At 47.7% G+C, this 26,792-nt stretch overlaps 2 protein-coding genes across 3 annotated transcripts in view; both read right to left on the bottom strand.

Moving 5' to 3' along the window:
• Positions 1–17,569, bottom strand: part of LOC126523520 (NADPH oxidase 4-like) — a 262,696-nt gene extending 245,127 nt beyond the window's left edge. Inside the window, exon 1 of one of the 2 annotated variants that reach the window (XM_055066892.2) lies at positions 17,357–17,569. Coding sequence is in view for 1 of the 2 variants with exons in the window: in XM_050172121.3 (XP_050028078.2) it covers positions 14,202–14,357 (156 nt within the window). In the remaining variant the exon portion in view is untranslated. Of the gene's footprint in view, positions 1–14,201; positions 14,963–17,356 lie in introns of those variants that run through there. The other variant, XM_050172121.3, reaches the window with a different exon arrangement.
• Positions 17,570–19,138: 1,569 nt separating this feature from the next.
• Positions 19,139–26,792, bottom strand: part of LOC126523332 (uncharacterized) — a 105,821-nt gene continuing 98,167 nt past the window's right edge. The window contains exon 10 of the mRNA XM_072288981.1: positions 19,139–19,524. Coding sequence (XP_072145082.1) covers positions 19,308–19,524 — 217 coding nt within the window. The 3' untranslated portion in view covers positions 19,139–19,307. The remainder of the gene's footprint in view (positions 19,525–26,792) is intronic.

Genomic DNA, 26,792 nt, shown 5'->3' with positions numbered 1-26,792 from the left:
AAAGCAAAATTACAGCAAGAGCAGAGATACATTTAAAATATTGGGTCATTTGACAGTCGCATAAGAAAGTTATTTAGCGATTTGGCGGTAAACGCGAGAGAAATGCGACAACATCACGTCGCAACTCTTTGAGGTGCCAGTTGTGCGATTTAAACCCCGTTCACTACATTGCAAAGTGTTGTTCAGGAGCTTGCTCGATAGACATCCTGCCTCTTCTAGGAGCAAAGTGGAAATGACATATAAATGTATTGTTGCGACTCGGGGTAACGTTTAGGCCAGGAATCTTCCAGCCACAGGGATGAGTACGTCCGGGTGTAGGAGCGGAAGAAAATGCGTTCGCTTTTGGCCCCAGATGCGGAAGCCCACCCCATGTAGGAGCACTTTAAATATCTAAGCTCACTACGGGTCGGAGCAACCATCAGGACACGTCAGGACACGCCACTGCACCAAAGGTGTCCGATGTTAAAACAGTTCATTTCCCTAGGCGACAAGACTAGGGAATCTGATGACTGAATCTCGGCCAATCACAATCTTGGAATCGTTCGCAAAATCCCTCTCATGACGCCCCACCGGTCCGCTGGACTCCGCCTCCAATGTCGCGCGATCTCCCCCGTGTATACGAGGCAACCACGTGGCAATCTGTGAACCTGATGTCGACGCCGTTCTCACGGAAGTCTTCAACGTTGGACCCTTTCACCAATTAGTGGGCTCTCCGTGACGGTCCGCTTGCCGGGGCCAGGGTCACAAGAGTGGACTTCGCGACACTTAACGCTTCCACGGAGTACGGCGGTTGCTGTCACCTTGAAGTGATCTCCTTTGTTCGCACGTCACAGTCTACGTCGGGCGCCGCCGTCGTCTGGGCAGGTGCTGATGAAATGGCTGCCTCGTAGCCAGCATCCAAGGAATGCTCGTCGCCGTCTTGACACGTAACAATATGTAATCATGACCACATACAGCCCCAACACAATGAAATCAACGAAAGCAGCGGGGAAATATACTGTGGTAGTAATCTCGCCAGTAACAAATAATAGGGAAATGAAAGTGCACGAAAAGATAGCGTCGTTAAAGATAACGCCTTTGTATGATCATGATTAACAAAAATTGAGCCCCTAAGTTTCCCATCATCCCTCGTTCATTCATAGCGAGGGTCTCGAATCTGGCAGTCTTCATGTCATTAGGTAGCATACGAGGGCTTCTTCGCCAACGGCCTGCACTCCCAAGTTCATTTGTTACCTGGAGAATGTTCCACATCCGCCCACCATGGCTCTTAGTGGGGCTGGCTAACAGTCATAGGGCTACACTGTTAAGCAAAATTACACCCTTTGCCACTCAACGATAATCGTCATCCGTCTTGCCCGCATTTCCTTTTTTTTAACGCGGCGAGCCCGGTACTTCCCAGTAACGAACGGCATGCGCGTTATCAGCATTGCATAGCATTCCCGACAGGAAAGTAGCGGGTGCGGCGTTTTCAAGAAAGGAAACGTAAGCAAGGCAGATGACGATTATTGTTGTGTGGCAGAGATACACCCAAAAGGGTGAAACTTTGCTGAAGAGTGTAGATCCAGTAAACACAAACACCCAGTTGTGCGAACGGATTGATAGCCGTTGCCGTATCACAATTGGTAGTGCGACGGTTGTGCGTCATCGTTATCTTTTCGAATTCATCTCCCTTTTCTCCCTTTTTCATTATGTTCTACATTTCACTTTCAACCACAGTAATTTCCCTGATGCTTTTCTTGGCTTCATTGATTGTTGTCTCTCTATGATAATGATTACCAAAAACCGAATCCCTCGTTTTCCCTTCTCTTGGTCATATATACAAGGGTTACTCAAAAAATAAGAGCAGTTTGTTTATACATAACTATTTACACGTCAGGATAAAGGTTTGTTTGTGCAGCGCCATCTGTTAATACTTCGGAAATGCAATGAAGTTATTGTTTTGGCCCAGTAGTCGTCTACTTGTCGGGGAGTGCAGACGACAATGTCCGCGAAAATCATTGCTCGCGCCTGTTGTGAAGTGCGGGTTGTAATTCGATTTTTTTATCCATCAGTCAACTTTATTTCCTTTGGATAAGAGGAGTACCGGAATAAAAGCTTGAGCAGCTTGACGAGGTCCAGATCCCGTTACAGTTGGCAAAACAGCAGGATGACGGTCAGTCGTGCACAAAGAGTTCAAATAAATCGACGAATATTACATAACAGGAAGTAACACAAAATTTTGTAACAAGGCGCGAAACAATAGAAGCCATTTGCATAGGCTTGAAATGGCATGAACATGATCAGCTTCTCAAATTCATTCGGAGTTGTGCCTAGTTCATGGAGCTACACCGATAAGTGAAGGAGAGGTCAGAAAATGGTGTCATGACTTCGAAAATGGCGGCACAAATCTGCACGAAGAAGAGCGGAGTGGCAGGCCCAGCATCCAGACCAATCAAACTGCTCGACAAGTGAACCGGGAATTACGATTAGGTTGACGACTGACAATTTGTGGCCTAGCTGATAAATTTCCTTTTACTGGACGCACTACAATTGATGCGAGTGTAACTGAAAAGCTCGTATATCACAAAGCGCGTGCAAGGTCGGCAGCAAGAATGCTTAGAGACCAACTCAGACAGCAAATAATGTCAACTGGACGATCGGTTTGTACCGCTACCGACAATACGGAGGTGAGTTGTTTTCGCATACTGTTACAGGCGACCAACCTTGCGTATCCTACGCCACTGTAGAAGCAAAAGAACAATCAATGCAGTGGCGCCGCTCCTGTTCACGAAAACTGAAAAAAAAAAAATCAAGCAATCTCCTTACTCGAGTCGGAAAAATATGGCTACCGTTCTTTTGGTTGATTTCATGAAACGTGGGACCACAGTCACAGCTTACGTATACTGCGATAGCCTCACCAAACGGAGTCACACAATAAAAAAATCGACGGCGCGGGAACCTGTTTTCCTTCAGGACAACGGGCGTCTTCACACCGCTGCCGGAACCAAGGACAAGATTCAAGATTTTGGTAGGGAACTTTTTCCTCGTCCAGCCCAGATTCCAGACCTTGCACCAAGTGACTATTTCTTCTTGCACTTGAAACAGTGGCTTGAGGGACAACAGTTTCAAGACAACGAGAAACTCAAGACCGCCATTGTCAACTGGTTCAATTCCCCTGCGGGGAACTTCTATGCAGAAGAACTAAAGAAACTGGTTCCGCGGTACGAAAAGTGCTTAGAAGATAATGTTGAATATGTAGAAAAGTGAAGTAGGTTTGTACTACACTAAACCCGCCAATACACACTTTCAAAAACGATTACATATATTTCTGAGGACGAAATGGCCCTTACTTCTTGCAGAAACCGCGCACGCACGCACGCACGCACGCACACACACACGCACACACGTACACACGTACACACGTACAGACGTACACAGACACACATATATATATATTACAAGTAAACACGCTTTCCAATGCTCTCCCATCCCCTCTCTAGCTCTACTATACGACCATGGCTTCCAATACTTCACACATATACGCTTTTTTTTTTCACTTCAACGCTCCCTTAATGCTAAAGCATAAAACACAATGCTCAATACACTTCGAACATAAGCGCGATCTGAACTTTGAACAAAGTGTAGGAGAGCACGATAAATAAAATGAGACGAAAAATTGGGATGCGAAATAATCACGCGCTATGCTTTTCTCCGGCTGTCAGGCACGGCGCGTTGCCAAGGTTTATTACAACAGACCAACCAGTCTGCGAGCAGCTCCGGTCACCGGCAGCAAGGAGTGCGAGTGTATTGCACGACTTGAGCGCACAACAACACTGCGCGCCATCCGCAGTAACGCTGAGAAATAAACCTAAGAAACGGGGTCGACGCGCGGCACTCACCTACGAAAATTGCTACAACTAACCGTTAGCAAAGTTTAAAAAGCAACTGCATGCCTGCGAGGTTCGCGAACTGCAGGGGGGGCGAACTCCTCCCTATAGAGGCCGCACGCCTCGATGCCGGGAGCTTGCCGCAACCACCGCTCGCAAACCATGCATGACGAGAGACGCGAGCGCAAACCTCTTGCTCAATCGCGCAGTATACAACGGCGCGGCCAAGTACGCGACCCAAATCGATGGCATCGCTTATTCTTCTTTGGGGTGTCAAAGACTTTTCTACACGATGACTGCCGTGTCCGATTCGCCGCTCCTGTTTGTTCCTTCACCGCGCCGCGCGGCTGGGTTGCCTCACGACGAAAGCTGTTGTGCGTTGCTGAAGTGAGACCCGCGCACCTATTAAATATTACGACGCAGAAATTGCGGCAGGACGATGCACAAAGACTAAGCGACTCGTCGCCGCATCGTGGCCCTCCTCGCAGAGGACTCCCCAACGCGATGGCGCCGAGCCGACTGCTTCGACACCCCGCGCGTCCTCCGGCGCTGGTATCTCATGCCTCGCCCCTCTCAGAACAGCGCCAAGCCTTCCCCGAAACCCACCACCAAGGAGCTATTGGAAGTGGTCAGTTTGCGATACCAAGGCTGCCTGGCGGATTTCAGTAGCGTGGCGCTAGAGAACATCGTTGCAAGACACTGCTCTACGGACCTTTGCCGTCTAAGCTGCCTGAACCAACAACAACAACAACAACAACAACAATAATAATAATAATAATAATAATAATAATAATAATAATAAAGTTCACCTGTACTTCTCTCCGCGCGTTTCAGAGCGAGAAAGACGCCTTGGAGACAGAAGGGAACTCCTTCTTTTTCGTTTGACAGATGTGCTTGCACGATAACCTAACTACGCGTTTATCCAGTTCAGAACTGCTCGCAGCACATTGTGATTTTCAGAGGCAGCTATTCACTCGCATTCCCAATGACAACTGTTTAAGCTTTAGGAACGAATATGCTTTTTCAAGGCGTCGCCTAGCCTTATAGCGCTTCAAATGGCGGACTTTTGTCCACGAACCATGCATAAAAGGCGAATGTTTTATGTACGGCCTGTGTTTTTTTACTGCACGCCACGTGGTGTTAGAATAATGGCTACTATGCACTCCAGTCCTGGGCAAAGTGGTCCGTCTATTGTAGTCGGCGTCAGTTTTGAAAGCCAGCTATCGGTCAGCTTGAACACTCATAGATCACTCCGTCGTCTTTCACTGTAGGTGATGGCCATGGAAAGACACCATCCCTAAAGCGAGACAGTGTTTTGCCGGTTCTTATAAAAGGATCCAATGACACTCAAGGAAAACCTAAAGGATAATCATCAAATCAGTACAGAAGCCGGTGAAGTGCACAAAGCTACCGTACAGGCTCTTTAGAAAACACGTTGTGGCAGCAACGGTGCTTTTCTGACCCCGGCCACGTGTACTTGCGGGGACGTTCACCATAAAATGTGAACATATTTTCTCACGTACAATTCACTATACAGGAACATATTATTGATGTTTTGCGTATGAGAAGCACGGCTGGTGCGTCATGTGTGGTTCTGGTGTGCATTCCGGTGTAACATTGATGTATCAACCAACATTTAAATTGCTTAGCAAAACTGGTGAAAGCTTTAGGGTCCCATATATTTGCAGGCTAGCAAAACGTCCAATCTCTTTTCTGCCGGCTAAAGTTAGCATGCTGATCCAGAAGGCGGAACCAGAATTTCTTTTCGGACATGCGTGTGCAAACATTAGAAGGGTCAATACACTCGAGAGTAGCGGCGGGGCGCTTTTGTCTTTTTCGACCTTTGAGCTAATTGCGACCACTGTACCTGGCGGCATTCTGAACCTCGCTTTATTTTTCCGTGTACGCCGGAGAAATCCAGCTTATACGCTTATCAAAGGATAAGGCAACGCATTCTCTGGCGTCAATTTCCGGATAGTAGGCGGAATAATCTCCATCGGTTCCTATATCGCTGCTGCTCGTACTCGGTTTCTTCGACCCACGTACCGCTGCCTCCATTTTCGATGCGCCTCCCTTCATTTGAATGTCGTGCTCGCCTGAAAATTGTAACTGCGAAGTGTCCCAGGAAACCACTCACCAAAGACCGAAGGACCAAGTGCTATTCGAATAATCCGCACCCGAAACGCCACCCCAGCTAAGCAAATAGATTTGTAAACAGAGGCTCTCCTTGTGATCCCTCGCAAGCTTTGGTGACTGTGACTGCTCGCGCTGCTGTCTTGCCTGATAGCTCGTGCACACAAAGGACCGCACCCACATAATCGGCTTATCTGCATAGGCCCATCCGCACTACCCATCTTCCCTGCACTGTATACCTAACTATCGTTAATGCAACAAATGCAGCAACTATCTATGCCTCATTTCACGAGGTCGGGAGTGTCAGTTAGGCCCGTTTCTCACGAAGTAAGGAGCGCCGATCCTGGAGATGGCGTAATGTAAACTGGATTGATCCCAGACACATTTTAAACCGCGGTCAGGTGGGTCACGTGGTGGGTGTGTCAGCGTTTTGTGGCGCAGGCGCACAATTTATATATGCTTCGAAACGCGGCGCAGAACATGGACAGTTTTGTAGACTCTAAATAACCGCTTCACGAAAGATTGCCTTCACAGATTCCACTGTGAGCCTTGGACCTATATAACACACACACGCACACGCACACACATATATATATATATATATATATATATATATATATTCGCGGGCGCATGATAATTTTTTTTCCCGATTTCTTATTAGCCAAAATAAGGTACACAGAGGTAATACGAAATATCGTACTATTCTAGGTATCTTACACTACTTTTTCACATAGTCCCCACACTGGTTCAGCCATTTGTCGCAGCAATAAATTTGAGATGTCCCTGTTGTACAGACGCACGGGGCCTCCCCGAACACTCATTGTCATATCAAGTGTTCACGGTTCTTTTGCGAAGTCGCCACACCACCATCTCACACTTCTCAAAGCGAGACACCTTTGCACGTACGTGGGCTGAATTTTCCTGTCGATTTCCATGGGCGGTTGTCCCTTACTCCATTGAAAACGAATGACACTCCGTTGCTCGTGCGCAGTGGACAGTGTGGAGCACAACCACCTACTTCAACAATTGACAGCAGCGCCGTGCCGCGGAGCTACCGGCAGATAAGGCCAGGCAGGTCCAAGAAAAGTACAACGCTGGCAATCGATATGTTGATTACGCATTGGCAGCCTTAATCTGGATAAAACACGAAAATGGAGAAATAGCTTCTGATTCGCCCTCGTATATATATATATATATATATATATATATATATATAATGCTTTGCTGAGGCGTAAGGAATGAGTAAGAATGAAAAACAAGGTGGCGAGCCTTCCAGCGATTGAGTGCTTTATCAAAGTTTCTTTACACAAAATGCAGCAGCATACGACTCCTGGAAGCTGTGAGAAAATTGCGCGCGATATTGAGCAGAATCAACTCCTCTGGACGCCTGCAAAATGCTGAAGAACAGAGTGAAATCAAAGGCCACCAAGATGATCATGATGATGAAAAACTTTATCCCTAATAAAAGGGAAGGGGCAACGGGATAGAGAGTGGGCGGAGGAACTCCTGGTAGTGGGCTTCCTCCATTCGCTCAGCCCACTCCAGGATGGCCTCCTGAAGGTCCCGCCTCGAGCTGCGCAAGGCAGCCTCCCACTGCTCCTCACTAGACATTAACTGCTCGTGCAAAGGGGGAAGGGGGTGCTTAGAGCACCCCCACATGATGTGGTTTAAGTATGCTTTGGGAGAGACGCACAATTTACAAGAGGGAGGAAGGTAAATGGAGGGATCAATGCGGCGGAGCCGGTAAGGGGAGGGCAAGGTGCGAGTCTGCCAACTGTCGCCACATAACTTCACACCTGCGTAGCGAAAGGTTAAACGGTCTAATCGGTAGTGTGTGCAAATGTCGTGGTAGGTAATAAGCCGATCCTGCGCTGTAAACGGCGCCTCCTCCGTAACGAGGTCCGATACATGTGATGCCCGAGCCCGGACTGTAATTCCTCGGGCATTGGCATGAGCCGCCTGTTTTCCGGCAAGGTCCGCATGAACGGGAGTCCGGATTAATGCTACAGTTTGATGGAAAGGATGGGCCAAAAGGAGGGAAAGGGCTGGCTTAGAGACCCGGCCAGCTCGGAAGTTATGTATGAACTCCTGAAAACTGCCGGACAACGCTAAGAAGCTTCATTGCATTCCGAAGAGGCATTCTACCTGCGTTCAGCACCGAACACGCACTATGCGCGGCTTGGTGCATTTGCCAGCGGTACCTTCGAGACAAGCGAACTCTCCGTCAAGTCGGTCTTTGCTGACTTCAAAATTAATCCTGACACTTCCTTCACTTTTATTTTTATAGGCGCATGAGCTTCGTAAACCCGCCAGTATTCTGTTGGACATGAGCACTGCCGGGTGAAAGATGCTTTCTGTTGCTACTTTCAGCTATCAGCTTCTTGCTACTCTATTTCTGTTCTATACGGAAGAAGGTGATATAAGTGTTAAGAATCGCTGGAAAGACAACGTGAAACATGATTAACATGAAAAGCTTCAGAAACAAATAGTGGATGACGCAGCGTCACACTCAAGCGCGAAACAAGTGGTTCGATGCCTGCGCAGTTCGATGGCGGGGTAAATCGAATGCTCGGCCGGGACGAGGCCGGAACGTTCGTCGGGCCCATCTTGCGACGCGAGTCTCGGGGTCCACGTGGGGCATGGAGCTACGGAGGGATCGGCGTTCCCCGCATACTCAAGGAGGGCCTGGAATGTTCCGCTGCACAATGGCCGTGGGCCCGATGGGAGCAACAGGTCCCCAGGGGCTCGGCGTCCGACGATTGAGGTGCCGGAAGGCATGACACCGTACGGCTCCTTTCGAGCAAAATGAGCTGGGAATTTTTCCCAAGAATGTGGGCCAGGGTCTCATCCGCCGGGCAGTGGATGAGACCATGGCCCACATTCTCTCGCTCGATGGAAAACCGTCGGCGTTGCCCAAGCAAGTATTATCTGTTCGCTTGCGAAAAGTGGTCGTGGCGTACAGTGAACCGAACGCTCGGCTTCAAAACGCACCGTCGGTAATTGGGTCCCCGGCTGGTCGGGTAACTTTCGTTCGGGTACAACGTCGTGCCCTGCACGAAACGCAACATGACGAACGAATGAAGACGGTCAGCCCATATTTTGGCTCGTAACTGTTCTTCGCAGTAAGAAAACAACCACGTGACACGGCGCACCGACGTGTGGGGAAAACAAAAGAATTAACAGGCACACGAGCCGTATGCAGACACCGCAAAAACGAGCGCAAAATATATAGGGCTAAGGTTTCGTAAACTTTCGCTTCACTGCACGCCAGCCACTCCGGACAACTTAATACTGGGCTCAGAAATCGGCTTGCACAGCCTTCTATATCGCAACTTTTTTTTTCTTTTGTTTTCATGATTCTGCTGACTGCCGGAGACGACGTAAGTTTCACGAGTGACGTGGTCAGGAAACGCGCTTCCGCACAGAAATGAAATTGGCTTCAAGATATCTACTCCGGGGTTCCGATAATTATTCGTTGAAGACACGCGGAAGATTTCAGGCAAAGCCTTTAGCGTTTGATTGCCGAGATGAGAGAGACCCAAATGACCCCGCACCAGAGCTTCCGCGATGCTCCTTACATAGTGCGGGGCACCTTACCGTGCCCTTGTGCACGCTCTTTCAGCACAGATATTTCGGTGCGCATGACAGCCATCAGAGAAACAAGCGCTTAACTTATCCCAACAAGCGCATAATGCTAGGCATGGTGGGTTACGCTAGTATGACCGAGTGGGTGAAGGTATTTCTTAATGTCGACGACTTGCTGGTCTGATTGCGCGCTAACCCCGACGATGCCAGAAGTAAGAGCACCAGCGACGCGACCGGATTTTCCGTAGTTTCTGCACAAGCCTCCCCGGACTTTCCTTCACCAGGGCGCTGCCTGAAAGTCACGAAGTTGGCTTTCTCGACCTCACGCTTTACTTTGGCGACAAGCACACCTGCTGGAAATATACACCACGGTTCCTAAATAACGACCTTCTAAACTTCACATCTCAGCACTCGAAGCTCGTGAAACGCGCCATCGCGCTAACCGCCACGAGCAATGCCTTAGCTCGTTCCTGTCCTCATCAAGTCGCGCTGAGCTTCGCTCATCAAGTTGATGGATTGACGAAGGCAGGTTTTCCAGAGCAACTCTTGTCAGGGCTGGCTGAAGTAATTGCACCAGAATTACGTTTGCCAAGAAATAAAGCTCAGCCAGAGAAAAAGGATCGATAGGTGGGCGCGTGCTGTTTGTGTTTCTTCTTCGTTCTTTCTGTTTTTAGCGCTATAAATTTTTATCTATAACTCAGCCAGAGGTTGACAGGGCGAAAGTGGTCGCGATCCCCTACCTAACACGGCGTCTCTCACAGGGTGAAGAAGGCTGCCGCTCGTGCGGAAGTGGGTGTGGTGTACTCGGCGCGCATAATACAGGGTTCCCTCTTCAGGCCAGTGAACGCCTCTTGCTCAGAGAAACCGACCTGCGGAAAAAAAGAATACGTGCAACACGCTTCGTCCTTTGCAAGGCAGAGGTCGGGATTGATGTTCCAACGTCGTGTTGAGGCCCGTATACATCGAGCCGACGAGCCGTTGCATGAACGACCGCTCGCGTGAACGTGCCAGCAACCCTGGAGAGAAGACCGGCTGCAATTGACTGCCCATTGTGCCCAGTGCGGATGCAGCCCTCACTTCCACCAGACGCGTACCACCCGCAGGTACCGCGATAGCCGCGATGGGGAAATATCCGAGGCGTTTTTAATGCATTCCATAGCACCCGCATGCGTTAGTTCACCATTGCTTGCATTAACCGATGAAAGGATTTGCTTTCTCCACAGCTAAGCAATAGCTGAGCGATTCATTGTTCTAGATACGGTAGGAAGCGTGCCCGTGTTTTACCCCCATCCCCACCCCACCCCCATCTCTCCACTAAAATGTGCATATATTTATGCTCGCAAAAATAAACACTTTGTTGGTAGTCAGGGCCTGTCCTGTGCGTCTTTCTTGTCTCGTTTTCTCACGCTGTTTTCCCATAACGAAGAAATACCAAGAAGCTCAAGCTGAGACCCTTTTATAGCATGCGCGCTTGCGTATGCTTTTCTGCGCACGCTCTGATCGGTTTGCTTTCTTGTCGTTACGAAATTTATCTAGAATTGCACCACTGTTCACTTCTCGCTTCGTGGGTATGGCTCCTGTTTTACACCACCAGATGTCGGTGTTTCTAAAGAGCGCGCCGAATGTGTCCCCGACGCATAACGAGCAAACCCATAATGCCGCCTTGCTGCGCTCGCGCATGCGCCCAGAGAGTACAGTATGCCTAATGGCGTGGATTGCAGTAACAACAATCTAGATTACCTAACCTCATCGCGCAGACGGGTCCTTATAGAAGCACAAAGAAACAGAAAACAATCGAGGGTATTATGCATCGAGGCCAATGGCTGCAGGTCACTTGTCCTTTTTGTTCGCCCATTGCTGAAACGCAGCGAAGCCGATGGGCAACTGCTCCGCGGTCAGCGGTTCGCGCAGCGATAGACGACCCGGTTGTGCTATTATGCTCCTTTTGTTTATCGCCAGCCGCAGCGGCGGCGTCGCTCGTGCTTGCCCTCTCACACCAACATTAGCTTTTCACTCCCGCGACCGGGCGCAGTTCCACGCAACTCAATCCTTGTGTTTCTTGTGTTCCCGTGCGACTCGCTTCCACCGCAGTGGGCGGCTTTGTAGCCAGCACGGGCCGAAGAAAGTGATCGACGATAAGCCTGAGGGCGTGCGGCGAACGACAGGCGAAGAGAAACACAAAAGCGGCCACCGTGTACGACGACACTGAAGTGCACGCCTAACGACATCGAGAAAAAAATTGTTTTCATACAGTCATTGCGATTATTTGCGCATCCATTCGCATAATACACAATTAAATGGACGTCAGGACAAACGGAGGTTACTGGCCTTCCGACTGGGCCCCCCGCCCACCAGACGGCACGGTAGCATCACCTTCAGTATGCACAAAAAAAAAGGTGTCACTCGGTGCATGGAAAACCAGACGTAGTAACAACGACGTAAACAAACATGATAATTTCGTAAAGTTACAATATCAATATCATTAAATTTGAGTCAATACTGGTCGCTTGAGTGGAATAAAAGTAAATAGGGTTGGCAGTGTGCAGTAAATTATGTAAAAAAATAGAACAGTACAAAAAGCAGCGCATGCCATATATATATATATATATATATATATATATATATATATATATATATATATATATATATATATATTCTGATTAAATGTGGACATGGGCCGAAACATGAATAAATCACTGTACGTTCGTCTACTTCCCTGTGAACATTTGACTCTACGAAAAAAGAACGTTTTGTTCCGGTGTATATATACATATGCGAGCTGATCCGTATTCTTCAATGAATCGATAACTGCCGCGTATAAGCGTAATCGGTATGGGTTACCACGCCACCGCGAGAAGGCGGTATTCCCGTCAGCCCCGAATAGACGAGAAAAGAACTGAGATCAAGGAAGCGATGTTGAGTTCAGCCGTTATATGGAGATTATTATGCAAAAGCCAGAGATACGTAACAAGACGCCCGATGATTGGTGGAGAAGCTGACAGGTCTTTTGAGGCGTCGCGGATATTTAGGTCACAAGCTTTCCTTTACGGCAAGGTGACGCCTGTCAGCACCTCGATACAACGAGGCAATCTGTGTAAGCGGCTGTCCATCACTCCTATGGCTACATGCATATGGGTTGCAGAAACAAACGGTTAACTTAAACTTCGAACAAAAACAACTTGGATTTGGGAGTATAAGGAGGCAATGATTGGTGTAACCCCTCACTTACTAAGGAACATGAAAAACTAACTGCTTGTTTAACGGTAGTTAAAGCGCGACAAAAGCTTTACCCTTTTAAAATTTCATTTTGTAACAAACACTCTAGTCTTTTATGACAGAGAGCTCGTCTTGAGAACCATCTATAATTGTCAAGGATATGTAAGCATTGCCGAAGGTGGTGAAATTTTAATATTTTACTCTTTTTTGGCACGTGGTTTTTTGCAGGACGTATATTATCGAAGCATCATTGTATCGCGTCATCCGATTGTGACGTTCATGCGCTGTCTTATGTGATGTTCTTTTTTTGTTATCTAAGTTCAGATGTTCACCTGCAGTCGATCATCGTAAACTACGTTGTTGCACATGCAGTGATCGTTAAATTGGATCATATGGTTTCGAACGCGACGACACAGCAATGCACGTAGCATTTAGTATTTCAAATCACGATAGATGTTATTTTTTTCATTCAAATCGGTCCCCACATTTGCAGCTTGAGTCGAAGACTTCAACATAAGTAACAAAATTGAAAATTTAGTAAATTCATCTCCATGCATTCTTACCCACCTCCTCCAGGTGCTGAGAGCATGGTTAGTCTATAGAAGTCCAGCTCCCAAATTTTGCTACATTAGTCCGCAGGCTGCAACTCTATTGAATGGGTGACCCTCCCCGTATGAAGTGCGAAGTTTATTCGTAGCTGCCGTTGTTTGGAACTCCGCAGTCAGAATTAACGTTACGTGTACTCCTATCACGAATAAGCACAAGTGCTTCTGGATTTAGACATTCCTTTTTAAGATAACGTGATCCGGATTGCGTAGTTCTCGAGCTCAAATCTGCCACACTGCGAGAATTACTGATTCCTGTTCATTTGTGGCGCAGAAGGTTTCCATGACCGAAAAGTCGAGGGGTTGTATTCCAATGGAGCAGCGTTACACAAAGCCAGGAAAGTTCACACAAATGCACTTTTTTTCTTTTTCACCATAGTCATTTGTCGCAACAGCCTAACCACAGTAAAAACAACTGATATCAATTTCGATTTATGCACACTTATGCGATCGTCCTGCTGATTGAGAAAATGTAGTGATCGCGGTATATGCAATGCTTCACCGACTACGTTCAGTCGCGCGTTCGGCATTCGTGCTGTCGATGCGTTCATCATGGTATCCGTTCTAAATATCTTCGAGCCCTAAGGAAGTTAATCACACTGTTCGCCTGGTCAAAAATTCACGCATTTTGCGCCTTCTGTCTAGCATCGCATCAATATACGTCTCTTATGGAATGCTACTTACTTTAGCAAACACCTCACATACAGACACGTGTATGATTCTGCGCCATCTGCACACTTCCTTTGATTACAAACACCGCCGAAGGCGAAAGGATTATGAAAACGACCCCACTCACCATCAGTGCCCGAGACCGCGCTGCTACTTTGAAGCGCCTCCAACACCTAACGAGGCACGCCGTCACAGACGCCTCATCACTCCCAGGAGCCGCATCACGACCGCGCGCCACAGTCGTGGGCGTCGTCGTAACAACGTCCATCGTCACCACCATCATCCACAGTCGAAAACCGGAGTCGCCGCTCGCACGGCCGTCGATATCGAAGTCGTTTTTTTTTTTCGTCTGCTGGCTCACGTGACAGCGAAGTGGCGTCGGATGCTAGCAGAACAACACCTGTAGCGTTCTAAGCGTCCCGGAACAGCGGACACGTCCCTACTCCGCCGCAGATCCATCAGACGTCGCCGGCGACAGCGAAGGCAGCAGCGAAGAGCGCATATTTCCCGCGCGATTCCCGAGGGTCGACGGGGCAGCCGTCGTGGCGCTGGTCGACGAGGGGCCAGATGAACCGTTCGCCGCCGCCGCTTTCTCCGCTTTCACCGCGCGAGCGCGCTTTCAGCGCATGCCGTCTCTCACACGACGAGGGGAGCTCCGAGAGCAACAGGCAGCCGAGCGGCAGCGGCGGTGCAAGACAAGCAACTTGCGCCACGCTGATCGTCCGGCTGCGCTGCTCTCCGACATCCTTGCCCCCCCGCTCTCTCCCTTAGGTGGGCCCTCGCTCTTTTCACGCCCGGCAAGGCAGCTCTCCTCTCTAGGTCAAGTGGCAGACGCCCGCCATCCCCGCCCTCCCGGCTGTTGAATCCTTTCTGTTCTCTTCCGCAGGATCCGTCCGTGTGGTGCACACAGCCGCCCTCGACTTGATCGAAAGCGAGGGAGATGAGGGAACGCGATACGACACCGCCCAGACACAGACGGCGGCGGCGCTGTTACGAAGGGGGTAGAAATGAGGCGGCGGGAAAGGAAGAACGCTGCAATGTCTAATTCGAGCTTTTCTGTTTAGAGTCTTGTGCAGCGGCCCACCGGCGCCAACAGTCACCGGTGCGAGTGAAAGTCGGCCACTGGGACCCGCTGTGCGCCGCTGTGGCACGCTCACGTGCGGCTTGCGTGCTGCTCTCCGCCGGGGGGCCGAGGAAAGGCGGCGGCACCCTGGGGCTGGCTTTTGTTCGCGTGATTGAAATGATTGCGTAACTGTTACGCTTATTAGCTCTGCGGTACGAGTGCTTGCACAAGCGCTGTATGTACTAACGTCCGTAGCAAGCACAAAAACAGTAACGGATAGGTAGTCGTGTTGAGAACGGATATGGAAAGAAGGCCTTTGCGGCCGCCACGGGATAATTAGGTTTCTTCATTTATTTGTCTTGCTTACTGCAGATCGTTAGGCTAACTTAACATAAATCAGCTGCGTGCTATACACTCATTCCGATCTCGCCGGAGCGTACAGGATCTCCAACCGCGCAGGAAACGGCGGCATACATTCAGCGCAGTTTTTTTACGACCATATTCAGACAGGCTTCGCAGTAGCGGGGGATAGCATGTGCAGCGAAGAGCCGCCTTTGCTGCGCTGCACGACGAGAGCTCTCAGTGGTGACGTCATCAGAAACGCGCCAACCTCAGTGTTACTGGTACTTTGCGCACCGCTGGCGTAGCACTAGCATGGAGTTGACGTCACCATGGAGCCGACATGAAAAAAAGAAGGCTTCAACCGCCGCCGCCAGTTCGGATCTAACTCGAGCCACGTCGCCAGTGTGAAGCAGTGAGGTGGACACGCTAACCAAGCGTTAACCACCGCGCGTTATCAGGCCACTTGCGTACTCGTATGGAACTTGTAGCACACACAATAATGTCTCTCAAAGAGATGACGTCGAAACACGTACTTCAAATGTGACAGTTGCACATAACAGGTGGCGCGGTCTGAATCTTGCAATATTTGTGCTGCTGATGCGCAATGCCGCAGTCGTCAGAGAAAATGTTGCGCTAAGAAGGCAGAGCATGCAGAAGAATTTGTTAGAGAGAGAATACCGGTTACAGTATTTGAATTGAGTCTCTAATCAGATGGCCTGTAAGCCAAGAGCTATAGTTTTTTTTTTTTTGTTATTTTAGAAGTCATGAGCAGGCAAAAACGGCGCTATGACAATAGTTTAGAAAATAAGCTAGTGCTATGTGGGACATAGCTAGATGTGCACAGTTTTGCAGCGAAGGCAATGCTCCGAAGAACGCACTGACCTCTTTGTTGATAAACAATGCTACGCTGAACTCTTGGTTAGGCTACAGTGAGGGACCTAGTTTAGTTCTCGTTGATACAGTGAAGCTTGTATTTCCGACGTGGCGAACAAAATTGCACGTTCCCGTAAGGTGCAACAATTTCTAAGAACTTTACGATTATTCCCACCAGCTCGAGCGTGCATGTTCAAGTCTAAACGACAGCATTCGTCATACCCGCCGTGGTTGCTCCGTGGCTATGGTGTTGGGCTGCTGAGCACCAGGTCGCGGGATCGAATCCCGGCCACGGCGGCCGCATTTCGATGGGGGCGAAAGGCGAAAACACCCGTGTACTTAGATTTAGGTGCACGTTAAAGAACCCCAGGTGGTCGAAATTTCCGGAGTCCTCCACTACGGCGTGCCTCATAATCAGAAAGTGGTTTTGGCAAGTAAAACACCATAAAAAAAAAGCATTCGTCAACTTAGCTTCTGTGAAATCGAGAAATACGACCATGTCAATGCAGCATAAGCCACAATTTCGCTAGAGCGGCAAACACAGGTGCAATGTATTTCTGGGTGGAATGGCATGCAGCTCTCGTTATCAAAACGACGACCATGTCCCAAAAGCGGGTCTACGTGAAACTGGCAAGTCCTCACGATGTTCTCCCGCTTGACGTGAACGATAAATAAATCATTGATGTGTGCTCCGAGCTACGCACAGCGGCCCGTAAAGCGAAGAAATGGGATCGAGCGCTGGCGCTGTTTAACACAGCTTTAAAAAAAGGAAAGAAAAACATAATGCAAAGCACTTGCGCTTCTCTGCACGGGCAATCAATAACACAGCATGGCTATCAGATAACGCCTCACTCACCGGCAAGCGATGTCCTCGAGGCATGCGACACGTGTGTTGTACTACGAATGCAAGCTATTGCTGGTAACTTCGCTAGAGCAAAAAGGTTTGTTTTTGTTTTAGATAGGCTCCACCCTCAAAACACTGTGAAAATTCAAAGTGTACTCACCAGAATATAGCTGCTCGGCAGACGTAGAAGGCACAATCCTAGGTATCCCACCTATAAGCTAAGTGGGGCCAAACAGTAGAAATCTCTTGTCTCCACCGCTTGCGCGCTCAGTAGCTCACTTTTTCACCCAAGAGCACACACACCAGAACGCTTCCTGCAGCATCTGCCACACCCAGGCTTGTCGGGGCAGGCAGTGAATAAACTGTGCAGGCGCTTTATGGGGCCCCACACGATTTTTGCTACAAGTTTTGTTGCGCTCTCGGCTTTTTGCTCGTCTTAGTGCAGTGCGCATGCGCGCGGCTCGATAAGGGGAATGTCGCCCTTTTCTCTGACTACGAGCATAGATAGTACCGTAATTTTTACGGGAACACATGCATGAAAAGAAGCGTTCATATTTTACAGTGTGGTCACCGGCGTAATGTAGCAATGTGAACCAGGGCTAGCATATGTGTTGGATTCTGCGGTTTTATCGTGTTAGAAGCACGTTTTAATTATGAGGCACGGCGTAGTGAGGGGAATCCGGGGTAATTTTGACAACCTGGGAATTTTTAACGTGCCTCTAACGCACAAGACGCTACCGTGTCTTGCTATATCGATGAAAATGGTGAGAGGCAAATGATATGGCTTCCACTTTTCCTGCGATTTAGATCAAGACATTTTCATGCTTCGTCTTTCCGAAAACTTCCGCAGTAAATTCATGCCACTGATGGAATACATCAGCCTGGTTGCGTCTTCTCACGAGTTAGTCGTGCTAGCCTTCTTTCCCGTGTAGCTCTCGACTCTTACCAAGCATTTCAATGCTAAATCTCTTTTAAAATTGAGTTTCAATGTTCGCGACTTTGACTGTTCATCAGATGAAAATGTTCCCAACTCTATCCGTCCCGGTTGGGCCGTTCATCTCAACTTCACTTCAATCAGCAGCATCCTCACAATCTCATATCTGTTTCATGTGTCGTCACCGGTCGTACTCTTTGCTCAACAAGGGCTTAATTCACAAAGCTTTTCTTTCGTAAGAGCTGTTTGCTATTTGCCAGCGGTCTCTGCGAATATACATCCAACGTCCCAATTGGCAAGCACCTACTTTTATGAACTATTTTACCTTAAGATTTTCTGTGCGAATACGAGACCTGTTCCTTTAATTTGGCTGCCTTCTTGTCCCGTAGGCGTATATATCATAAAAAGAATATTTGACAGACTTCCAGTTTTTTGCAGCATGCGTGGGTCACCGGTCTCCAATTTAAATCTGTTGCCTTCGTACCCTGAGGAGTCGTGCAGTTTTACGACTTTCCACGGGTGACTCGCCATGTTGGAAGCTGTATTAGGCTCTGTATTTTCTTCTGTGCAATTCATCGTAACACGAGCGGTGGAATACTTGTAGCTCTGTTTCCTGTCGCCTAAAGAGATTAACCTTTACGTTGCGTAGATTTCAAGGTCTTCATGCTAATCAATAAAAATAGTATTTTAATAAAATTATCCGATCTAGGTGTAAATTTCTGTAAGCAGACAAATACTGCATTCACAAATCGTTCTTTTTAATACTTACGAAGTTAAAACTGCATATGGAGGCAAAACACCTGTGGTGAAATTCTGGCTGCCCGTTCTGTGTATGCTTTTCACTCGAGACGTTTAGCTGATCAAGCGTAAAGAATTCATCAGTGTAACCAAGAAAAGTGATGGAGACACTGCATTGTTTTTGCTGCAGCGATATCAATGAACGAGACAAGACACCTAAAAACTTATACACCAAGCACATGGCTTCGTGCGTAAGTGTGCAATCTTGGGAACCAGACAAAATGATTTATGAACAGAATGAAGCTAAACGTATAACTAAGGGTCGCACATATCGCATCCGGTAGCAGAGAGTTCTTCAAACAGTTCACAATACCGGTGGCCGGGGGCGCGATCTCGGAGGCCACGCAACAGCTAACTTTCGCGAAGTCTCCTTTCCGCATCACTTGGCCTCTCGGAAGGCCGGCTGGTCCAATTGGGCAAGCTGTGGAAACCGCAGGGGCATCTCGTCCGCCTTGAGCCTGGGAAGGCGGAACGACTCCTCCGGGTTCGAGGAGTCCATGAAGTCGGCAGTCAGGCCCACGCCGAACATGAGCTCCTCGCCGCCGAGGCCGCTCACCTCTTCCTCCACGGGCAACCCAACTAGCTTAGCTTCGCTCCTGCAAAAGGGTACCACGCCTCAATTGCGAGCACATACAGAAGCAGGCACTTCGAAATTTTTTTGGCAGCCTACCAATTGGCCGAGAGACGCACCCTGCCTGTGCGCAACATGAGACCGAATCACCTCATCGCAGAAGTATGACACGGTGTCTATCATTGCGTAAACGAATTCACATATGAGGTTCCTTCGCCGTGCTGTCAAGATGGAGCCTTCATCACTGACTCCAGGTGCCTAAATTCTGTTAATAGCGTTCTAGAGAGCACCAACAAAAGCTCAGGCAAAGTGGGCGCTTTGACGAGCTGACATAAAGAGGATGTCATCACTTGGCGGGAGGAAGGCAGCAGTGCAGGATTAAGAGGTTTGGGGTCAGGTCTAAATCGGCGTCCAAGCCCTAGTGATTATGGTGATGGTGACGATTGTGATGACAACAATCGTGGTGATCAGATAAGATGGCAAATATTTAGAGTATTACGAGTTTCGCCAGCTGTTTTATGTGTATTTGCAGATAAAACTGCCTATAACATATATTCGACGGCATCTTGTATCTTTATGAGACATTTGCAGCATTCCTGCTTTCAAAAAGCGTGTGTCATTGCTTCTGTTAGGTTGTTGTCTAATGCTTATTGTCTAAAAGAAACGCCGCTAACATTTAACCACAAGGTTAGTCCCAAATCCAGGAACTGCTCCATCGCCATGACTCAGGAAAAAGTGAACCACATGCTCGAAAGCAACAAATATTTCACTTAAGCATGGACACTTTAAAGGGCTCTGCATGTGTAGCAGAAAATCTAGGACGAATACCTGAAAGCTCATGTAGTAGAGGTGAACGCTCATCTCTTATATGGGAAAAGGCAAAGGAGGAAGCTCGCTTACGGGCGCTCGCCGAGCACTGGAAGAGAGCCGCTATGCACAAAAGGCAGGTTGCCTCCTCGCACAAAACACATTTTACCTTTATTTCTGCTAAAACTATACTCTTTTAAAGAATTCTTGTAGCGCATTCTCTGGACGACGTTTTACAACTTCTAGTGCACAACGAAATTCACGACGGGGCCCTTGTGAGAGGGGCCCTTTAAAATTGTGGAGGGGCCCGTAAAGAAAACATTTTACGGGGCCCTCTGGCAGTCGAGGGCCCGGGACCCCAGCCCTCTCAGCCTTTAGGTGAGTCCGGCCCTCGATGGCAAAGCAAGGAATTACTGAGGTCATCCGCATATTTCGTGCGGGATAACGGTGCATCGACGAAGTGCATGACTGGTGCATGCACAGCTATTATCTATATTTCACTGAACTACGAGGAAGTCCAGAAGTCAGTAACATCTATTTCTACCAAGAAGGTAAGAGCATACTTTCTGCTGCTTCAAGACTATTCCGGAATGCTCTTACAGAATGCACATGAACTGCAACTAAGAAGGCGGAAAATGGAACGTTCTATTCGACGGCATTATGCGGCACGATTAAGGCAGTACTGACTCTTTCATTACGCCTTTTATGTTTACGGGTTTTTAACATTTTTTTTTTTAGTCAAACCATATTGCACAATTGCATTTCCGAGAACATTCGTGCACTTGTTGGAAGCAGCGATTAGTTCTCACTTCCATGAAAAAAAGATCTGCTAATAGCCTACGTATCGGCGTGCTGCAAATCAAACTTGGATTTTACGGGAACTTCAAATACCTGCAAGAAATGGCATAATTGAATATTGAATATCGATTGAATATAGAATAGAGTATCTAATAATCAAACGCAGACGCATATATTTACAGCAGGAATATTTATTCGGTACAATTATGTACCACGCCTTTGCTGACTAGTGCAAGCACACTGGTAAGTATCAGGGCCGAAGAATGGTTTTAAGCTCAAGGGTCCGAATTCACAAAGCGTTTTCTTCATAAGTGCTCTTTGTAATTGGCCAGCCGTGTTCATTAATAATATGTGTCCGGTCAGCATTGGATGGAATGGGCTCTTACGAACAATTGTAGCTTAAGAGCTTTTTGTGAACACGGGCAAATATGAACAATTATCATTTTCTAAACGTACGAATAATCTCACAACTTTAGAGCTTGGTACAAATTTTCGAAGAAGGAATCACTGCTGTATGATTTGCTTTCCAAAACGGCTACATAAATAGTTGCCGCAAAAAAGTCAGAAAATGTGAAAAGAGAAAATAATAGGCTGCTAAAGGACTCCTCTGCCATAAACAAGTTAAACCACTGTGGGTGACAGGACGTTAGTGCGTTCGGCGAGTTCCTTGAGGCGACATCATTTTTAACGCAGCAACTCCAAATACGTCTCATTTAGACACAAAACTGGACCCCCTTGCACGGTTACGCATGCGACAGCGATGCGACAAGTATGTAATTATTTGAGGGGATGAAGTCATTAGGTTCAGCGCCAAATTGAACAGCGATATGAAATTGGAATAGCCGCATTTCAACTAAGATTCTTGATGGCATTCCTCTAGAGAAAGCCGTGTCATACGTCACCTTGATGCATTATCCTACTTAAGCTCTTCTTTTGACGCAGTGAACCAAAGTACAAAAGGCCAAATATTGCTAGGCAAACTGAATTCACAGTAGGGGCATTAGAACCACAAATTAAACGAACAGCCAAGACTTGGCTAATTAGGGCTGGTCGCGTAAGCCCTAAGTGAGAGTCGCGCAATTATCGTAGTGGGGCTATCGTAAAATAGAGCGTATGACGTGGTATAATACGAGTGTATGCATATGATACTTTGTTGTGCTGGTGAGTTGTATTCGCCCCACCTCGTTCATGTTTCGTGGTATCACAGAGAATGCGGAGTGATCAACACATTCTTAGAAGTCGCTATAGTGCGGCAGGCACGTCTCGCTGCGGCCACTTGATCTTTAATACGGTGTCAGACACTTTGTGGTGCACTTGAAACACGAAGCTACAATAAAATTGACATGATTGAGGCCAACAGAGGATGCGATGGTCCCACATTGCATGCTCGACACGGAAAGTCACTGTAGCAGAGCTAAATACTTCTGAACACATAGTCAGAAAATAGTAGAATTTACGACTACGCTACAACCACCAAACTTAAAATATAGGCACGCCGTATACACACACGTCAACATGTATTGCTTAGGAGACGGCGCGCAGCGCAAGACACACTATCTCCGTCGTCCAGTGAGTGTCCGCCAGGCGACCACATTGTTTCATCTCTTGGCAGACAGCATGTTTTTCGTCGAGGGGACAGACGTGACGGTTATGATTTTGACAGTGTAAACTGCAGATAGCACAATTTTGGGAAGATTCGAGGGCAATGATGAGTATAGATTGAACAGGACCCAAGATTGCCGATACATATTCCAGTTCAGGGCAAACTAGAGTTTTGCACAAAGTTAATTTTATGGACGAAGGTTCTTTGGAAAAGTTTTGGTGCGGGTAGCCTAGTGTCCTGTTAGGATAGCGAGTTACGTAGTCAACGTGGATGCGTCACGACAAGTCATTGGTAATATTATTGACAACGTGTTTGTATGTGTCAACAAAGTTTAGGGGAGCTCCATTAAGATAATACGTGTTGTTGGCTTTGTTAAGGCGCCGGGTGTGCACAACTCGATGTGTACTGAGCCAAGAGAACACGATCGCACGTGAAAACGAAGGCAAAGAACCTGTACTATGAACTTCCGGCTCTGTCGCTCTAAATCTGACTAACATTTACTCACTCACCTTCTAACACCTTGTTATACCACGCACTACCACCTCCAACTGTTCTTACGCTCGAAGCATGTAAGAAACGGCGGCGATATCTATAGAAGGGGAGCAGGAGTTGGCGCTGAGATGTCACCTCCCGCTTGTTACTCCGCTAAGTGCGTGATGTCACTGCAGGAAGTCGGACTGGACAATGAAGTGACAGGCAAGAGACCGCTTTCTGAACCACCACGCCACAACGTCCATCAGTCACTTCCTAGGCCCCTGACAAAGGCTCCCGTCTATGTTGCCCGCTGACCCGCCAGGCCCTAAGTATAGAAGGACAAGCTGAAGGAACGGACAGCAGACAGCTTTCCCGTGTGTGCGGCGAGGTTAAATGAGAAATCGACGCTTCCGTCACACTTAAATGTTTCATGCTATAACGGTATAAAAGTTTAATGGCATAAAGCGCACCTTTGGAGCATTTCCTGAAGTGCGTCTCATGTCTTGTAAGGACACCGCATGTGCTTTCATTGCAAATTAGAGGGAACTGCTTAGAAAACTTGTTGGGGTCAGATAAATTTAGAGCTACACCATGATGGATGGTAATCTTTTTAAGGTTCTGCGATACATTGTGCGTATAAGGTACAACTTTCGGCCTCTGTGCTGGCACCTCGTGCTCCGTGCTTTACATTTTAACGCGTCATCGTTGAGGGCCCCGTGTCGCACAAAATCCGGCGTCGGCGTCCAGCATCCGGCGTCTCTCGGGCAGAAAGAATTTCGAACGAAGCACACCCAACTACGCTGGCCCTCCATGTGGCACAAGTAAATTACTGAACTAATTCAATTTCTCAAGGTAAAATACACAGAAAAATCGTAAAGTACGACTTTCACACATCCTACAGACACGATAGTGTCGTATTGTAATTTCAATATACGAGAAATCATAATTCTGCTACGCGGAAACTCAAATGCAATCTCTTTTCAACGCGATAGAGTTTTCCAGATGCCGTTTGAGGCCTGTCTTAGTAGGAGCGGCACGGCCCCCTCGGTTCCTTGCACACCATCAAAAAATAGAAGCACAAAGCTCGCCTTCGTGCATAGCATTTGCCACCAGCGTTTCCCGGCGAACATTACGGTTGCATAAGCTGCATTTGCCAGGAAGTGTGAGGAGCACTCAGGGTTCTTTGAATGCTTTCGCGTTCCACTCTTAAAAGCGAAGCTTAAGCGTCCTCCAAGTTTTGCAGTAGCTTCTCGAATACAACTATCACGACCAACAAAGGGAAGCCAGCTGCCAAGAGGCTGCCTATGCTTCGATAGTAAAGTTAGACACTATGTGGTGTGAGCACGATTTGCCGAGAGCCGATTTCGAGCAAGGCGTAGCTATTGCTCCTCTCACCAGCTTGGAATTCGCGGATACATAGTTGCGTTATAGCACGCGGTTGATAAGCCCAGCAGACATTACCGTCACTAAAATAGATCTTTAAATTCACAAAACACAAAGAGCTCACAAGGAGTAGCACTTGTCTTTGTCGCTTCTTCCCATGCGAGTTGTCTTTGCTTTTACGCTACTTTTCCTCGTGAGCATGTAAGGCTGGCTGTCCATAGAATATTTCATACAAAATAAACTGTCCATTGGGGTGCGAATGTTCGACATTTCTTATACGTGTCCAACACTTCTGTTCGGAATCGAAGGATTCGACGTGTCAGTTTGACATTCGATTTTCTCGACCAGCCGAAAACAGTCGAATGCACTTGGAGAATGCAATTTTCAAGCTTCTTTGTCATAAAAAAGTTGTTCACGCCTACCGCACATGTAAAGCGCTCGTTGCAAGCGTGCTTTGGTGGCTTTCTTCCTCAATATAACCTATGCACTTGAATTGATTACGGAGCGTTATCACCTATAAATCGTTGTGACCATCATTCCTGCCCAGGTTCGTATGCTGTGGGAAGCACGAAAAGAAAATATTCTACATTCAATTCGACGATCAGGTTGGCCTTTTCCCTATTTGTATATCACTATATTCCAAAACTGCCTTATTAGAATGCTCCCAGAAGATTGAAAAAAAAAAACATGAAATAAAGTTTCTAGGGCTCGTCACTTTATGTTACACCGAGTGACGTGTATGGGAAGCATTGTGCAGATCGGTTACTTGTACGGAGAACGAGGAATACACGGGTCCGTTGCTGCGCCACAGCAAAGATAGGGAATCCGGAGGACTACGGCCTATCCTGCACACTCGGGATGAGTTCGTCTGGAAACTTACATTCGGGCACGAGGAGATGACAGCACACCACTGCGCAGCCGCAACTGCCTGAGCCGTAACACCATTGTGTACTGCAGTCGCTCGAAATGAAATTAAGTCAACGTAAGTGTCCGCTTTGCGAGCAGCGTCTTGCGACTTGTAACAACGAATCGATACACGTAGTCTGCCACAGTGCGCGGATCAATTATGGCTCGAAATCCGCAACGAGCCCGGCACTCATTATGCAGATAAGCAAGCTACGAACCTAGCAGGTAAACTCACTTTCCAGACTCCATGAAAGTTTAATTTGGCAAACTATGAGTTTAGTAAGGGTGTGCGTCCAATAAGGAAATTTCAGAATCGAATCGAATATGAATACTCGATAAAAATAACCTTGGAACATCGATTCTTACATTGCATGTTTCCTTGTTTCTTCAGGTGAAAATAATATAACAATAACGCTTCGGGGTGCCCGCTTTGTAAAGATAGGGAGGGTTACTGAGATTATTTATTCATGCAGGCACGTAATGCCGTTCGTAACTTAAGTTTGTTTAACTGAGGAGGTTGAGAGAAACAAATGCTTTCAGTTACTTGGCGCACCATGATAAAGACAGTAGTGAAAATAGGTAACAACACATTATCAACACATAGAGTGCGGTGTTCATTAAAGGAGCGAATCGTGATGCTACCGCACTGCACATTTTTTAAAAGGATGCAGGCATGATGATACCCAGTAAAAAAAAAAAAAGAATCCGTTGCATAAATTTCCCCTACATATTCATACATGTGTAGCGAATTCTTGTTGAATGAGGATGAATGGCGTTCGCTGAGGAACTCGTGGCTCCGAGAGAGTATCGCGGCTCCCTTACAGCACAGTTCTCCGAGACAGTCCTCAAGTTCATATCACAACTACAATAAGCGTCCTTATCCTTCTTGTCCGTAAAAATAGTGATATCGGGCATTGAACGCGAACTATTAATATTCGTGGCGCCGCAACATTCATGTAGGGACGGATTACTAGCGACATACATGGGCAGAATAAATTATCAAATCATACTTTCTTTTTCACACGACACCACGTTGCGCCGTAACAAGCGCCGCCGCGGTCACCGCACCTCCCATGCATCTGCCGCAACCGCTGCTGCTGCCGAGCCAGTACGTCCTACAAGCGTGGCGTTGCAACCCAAGAAGCTCAGGAAGCGTGCAAAGTGTGTATGTGTGGGTCTACTCGTATTTGGACCCAAGATATTAAACTTATTTTTGGAAGTTGGCGGAGTCCGTGAAGCCTGCTTCGCCTCCGCCGCGGGTCGGCACGGTATTTGACTACCTCCAGGATCGGATCGGGTATTTCTGTCCAACCGCCGTGATA

Source organism: Dermacentor andersoni, chromosome 6 (genome assembly GCF_023375885.2).
Source record: "Dermacentor andersoni chromosome 6, qqDerAnde1_hic_scaffold, whole genome shotgun sequence".
Classification (NCBI taxonomy): Eukaryota; Metazoa; Arthropoda; class Arachnida; order Ixodida; family Ixodidae; genus Dermacentor; species Dermacentor andersoni.
This window is presented reverse-complemented; position numbering and strand designations above follow the sequence as displayed.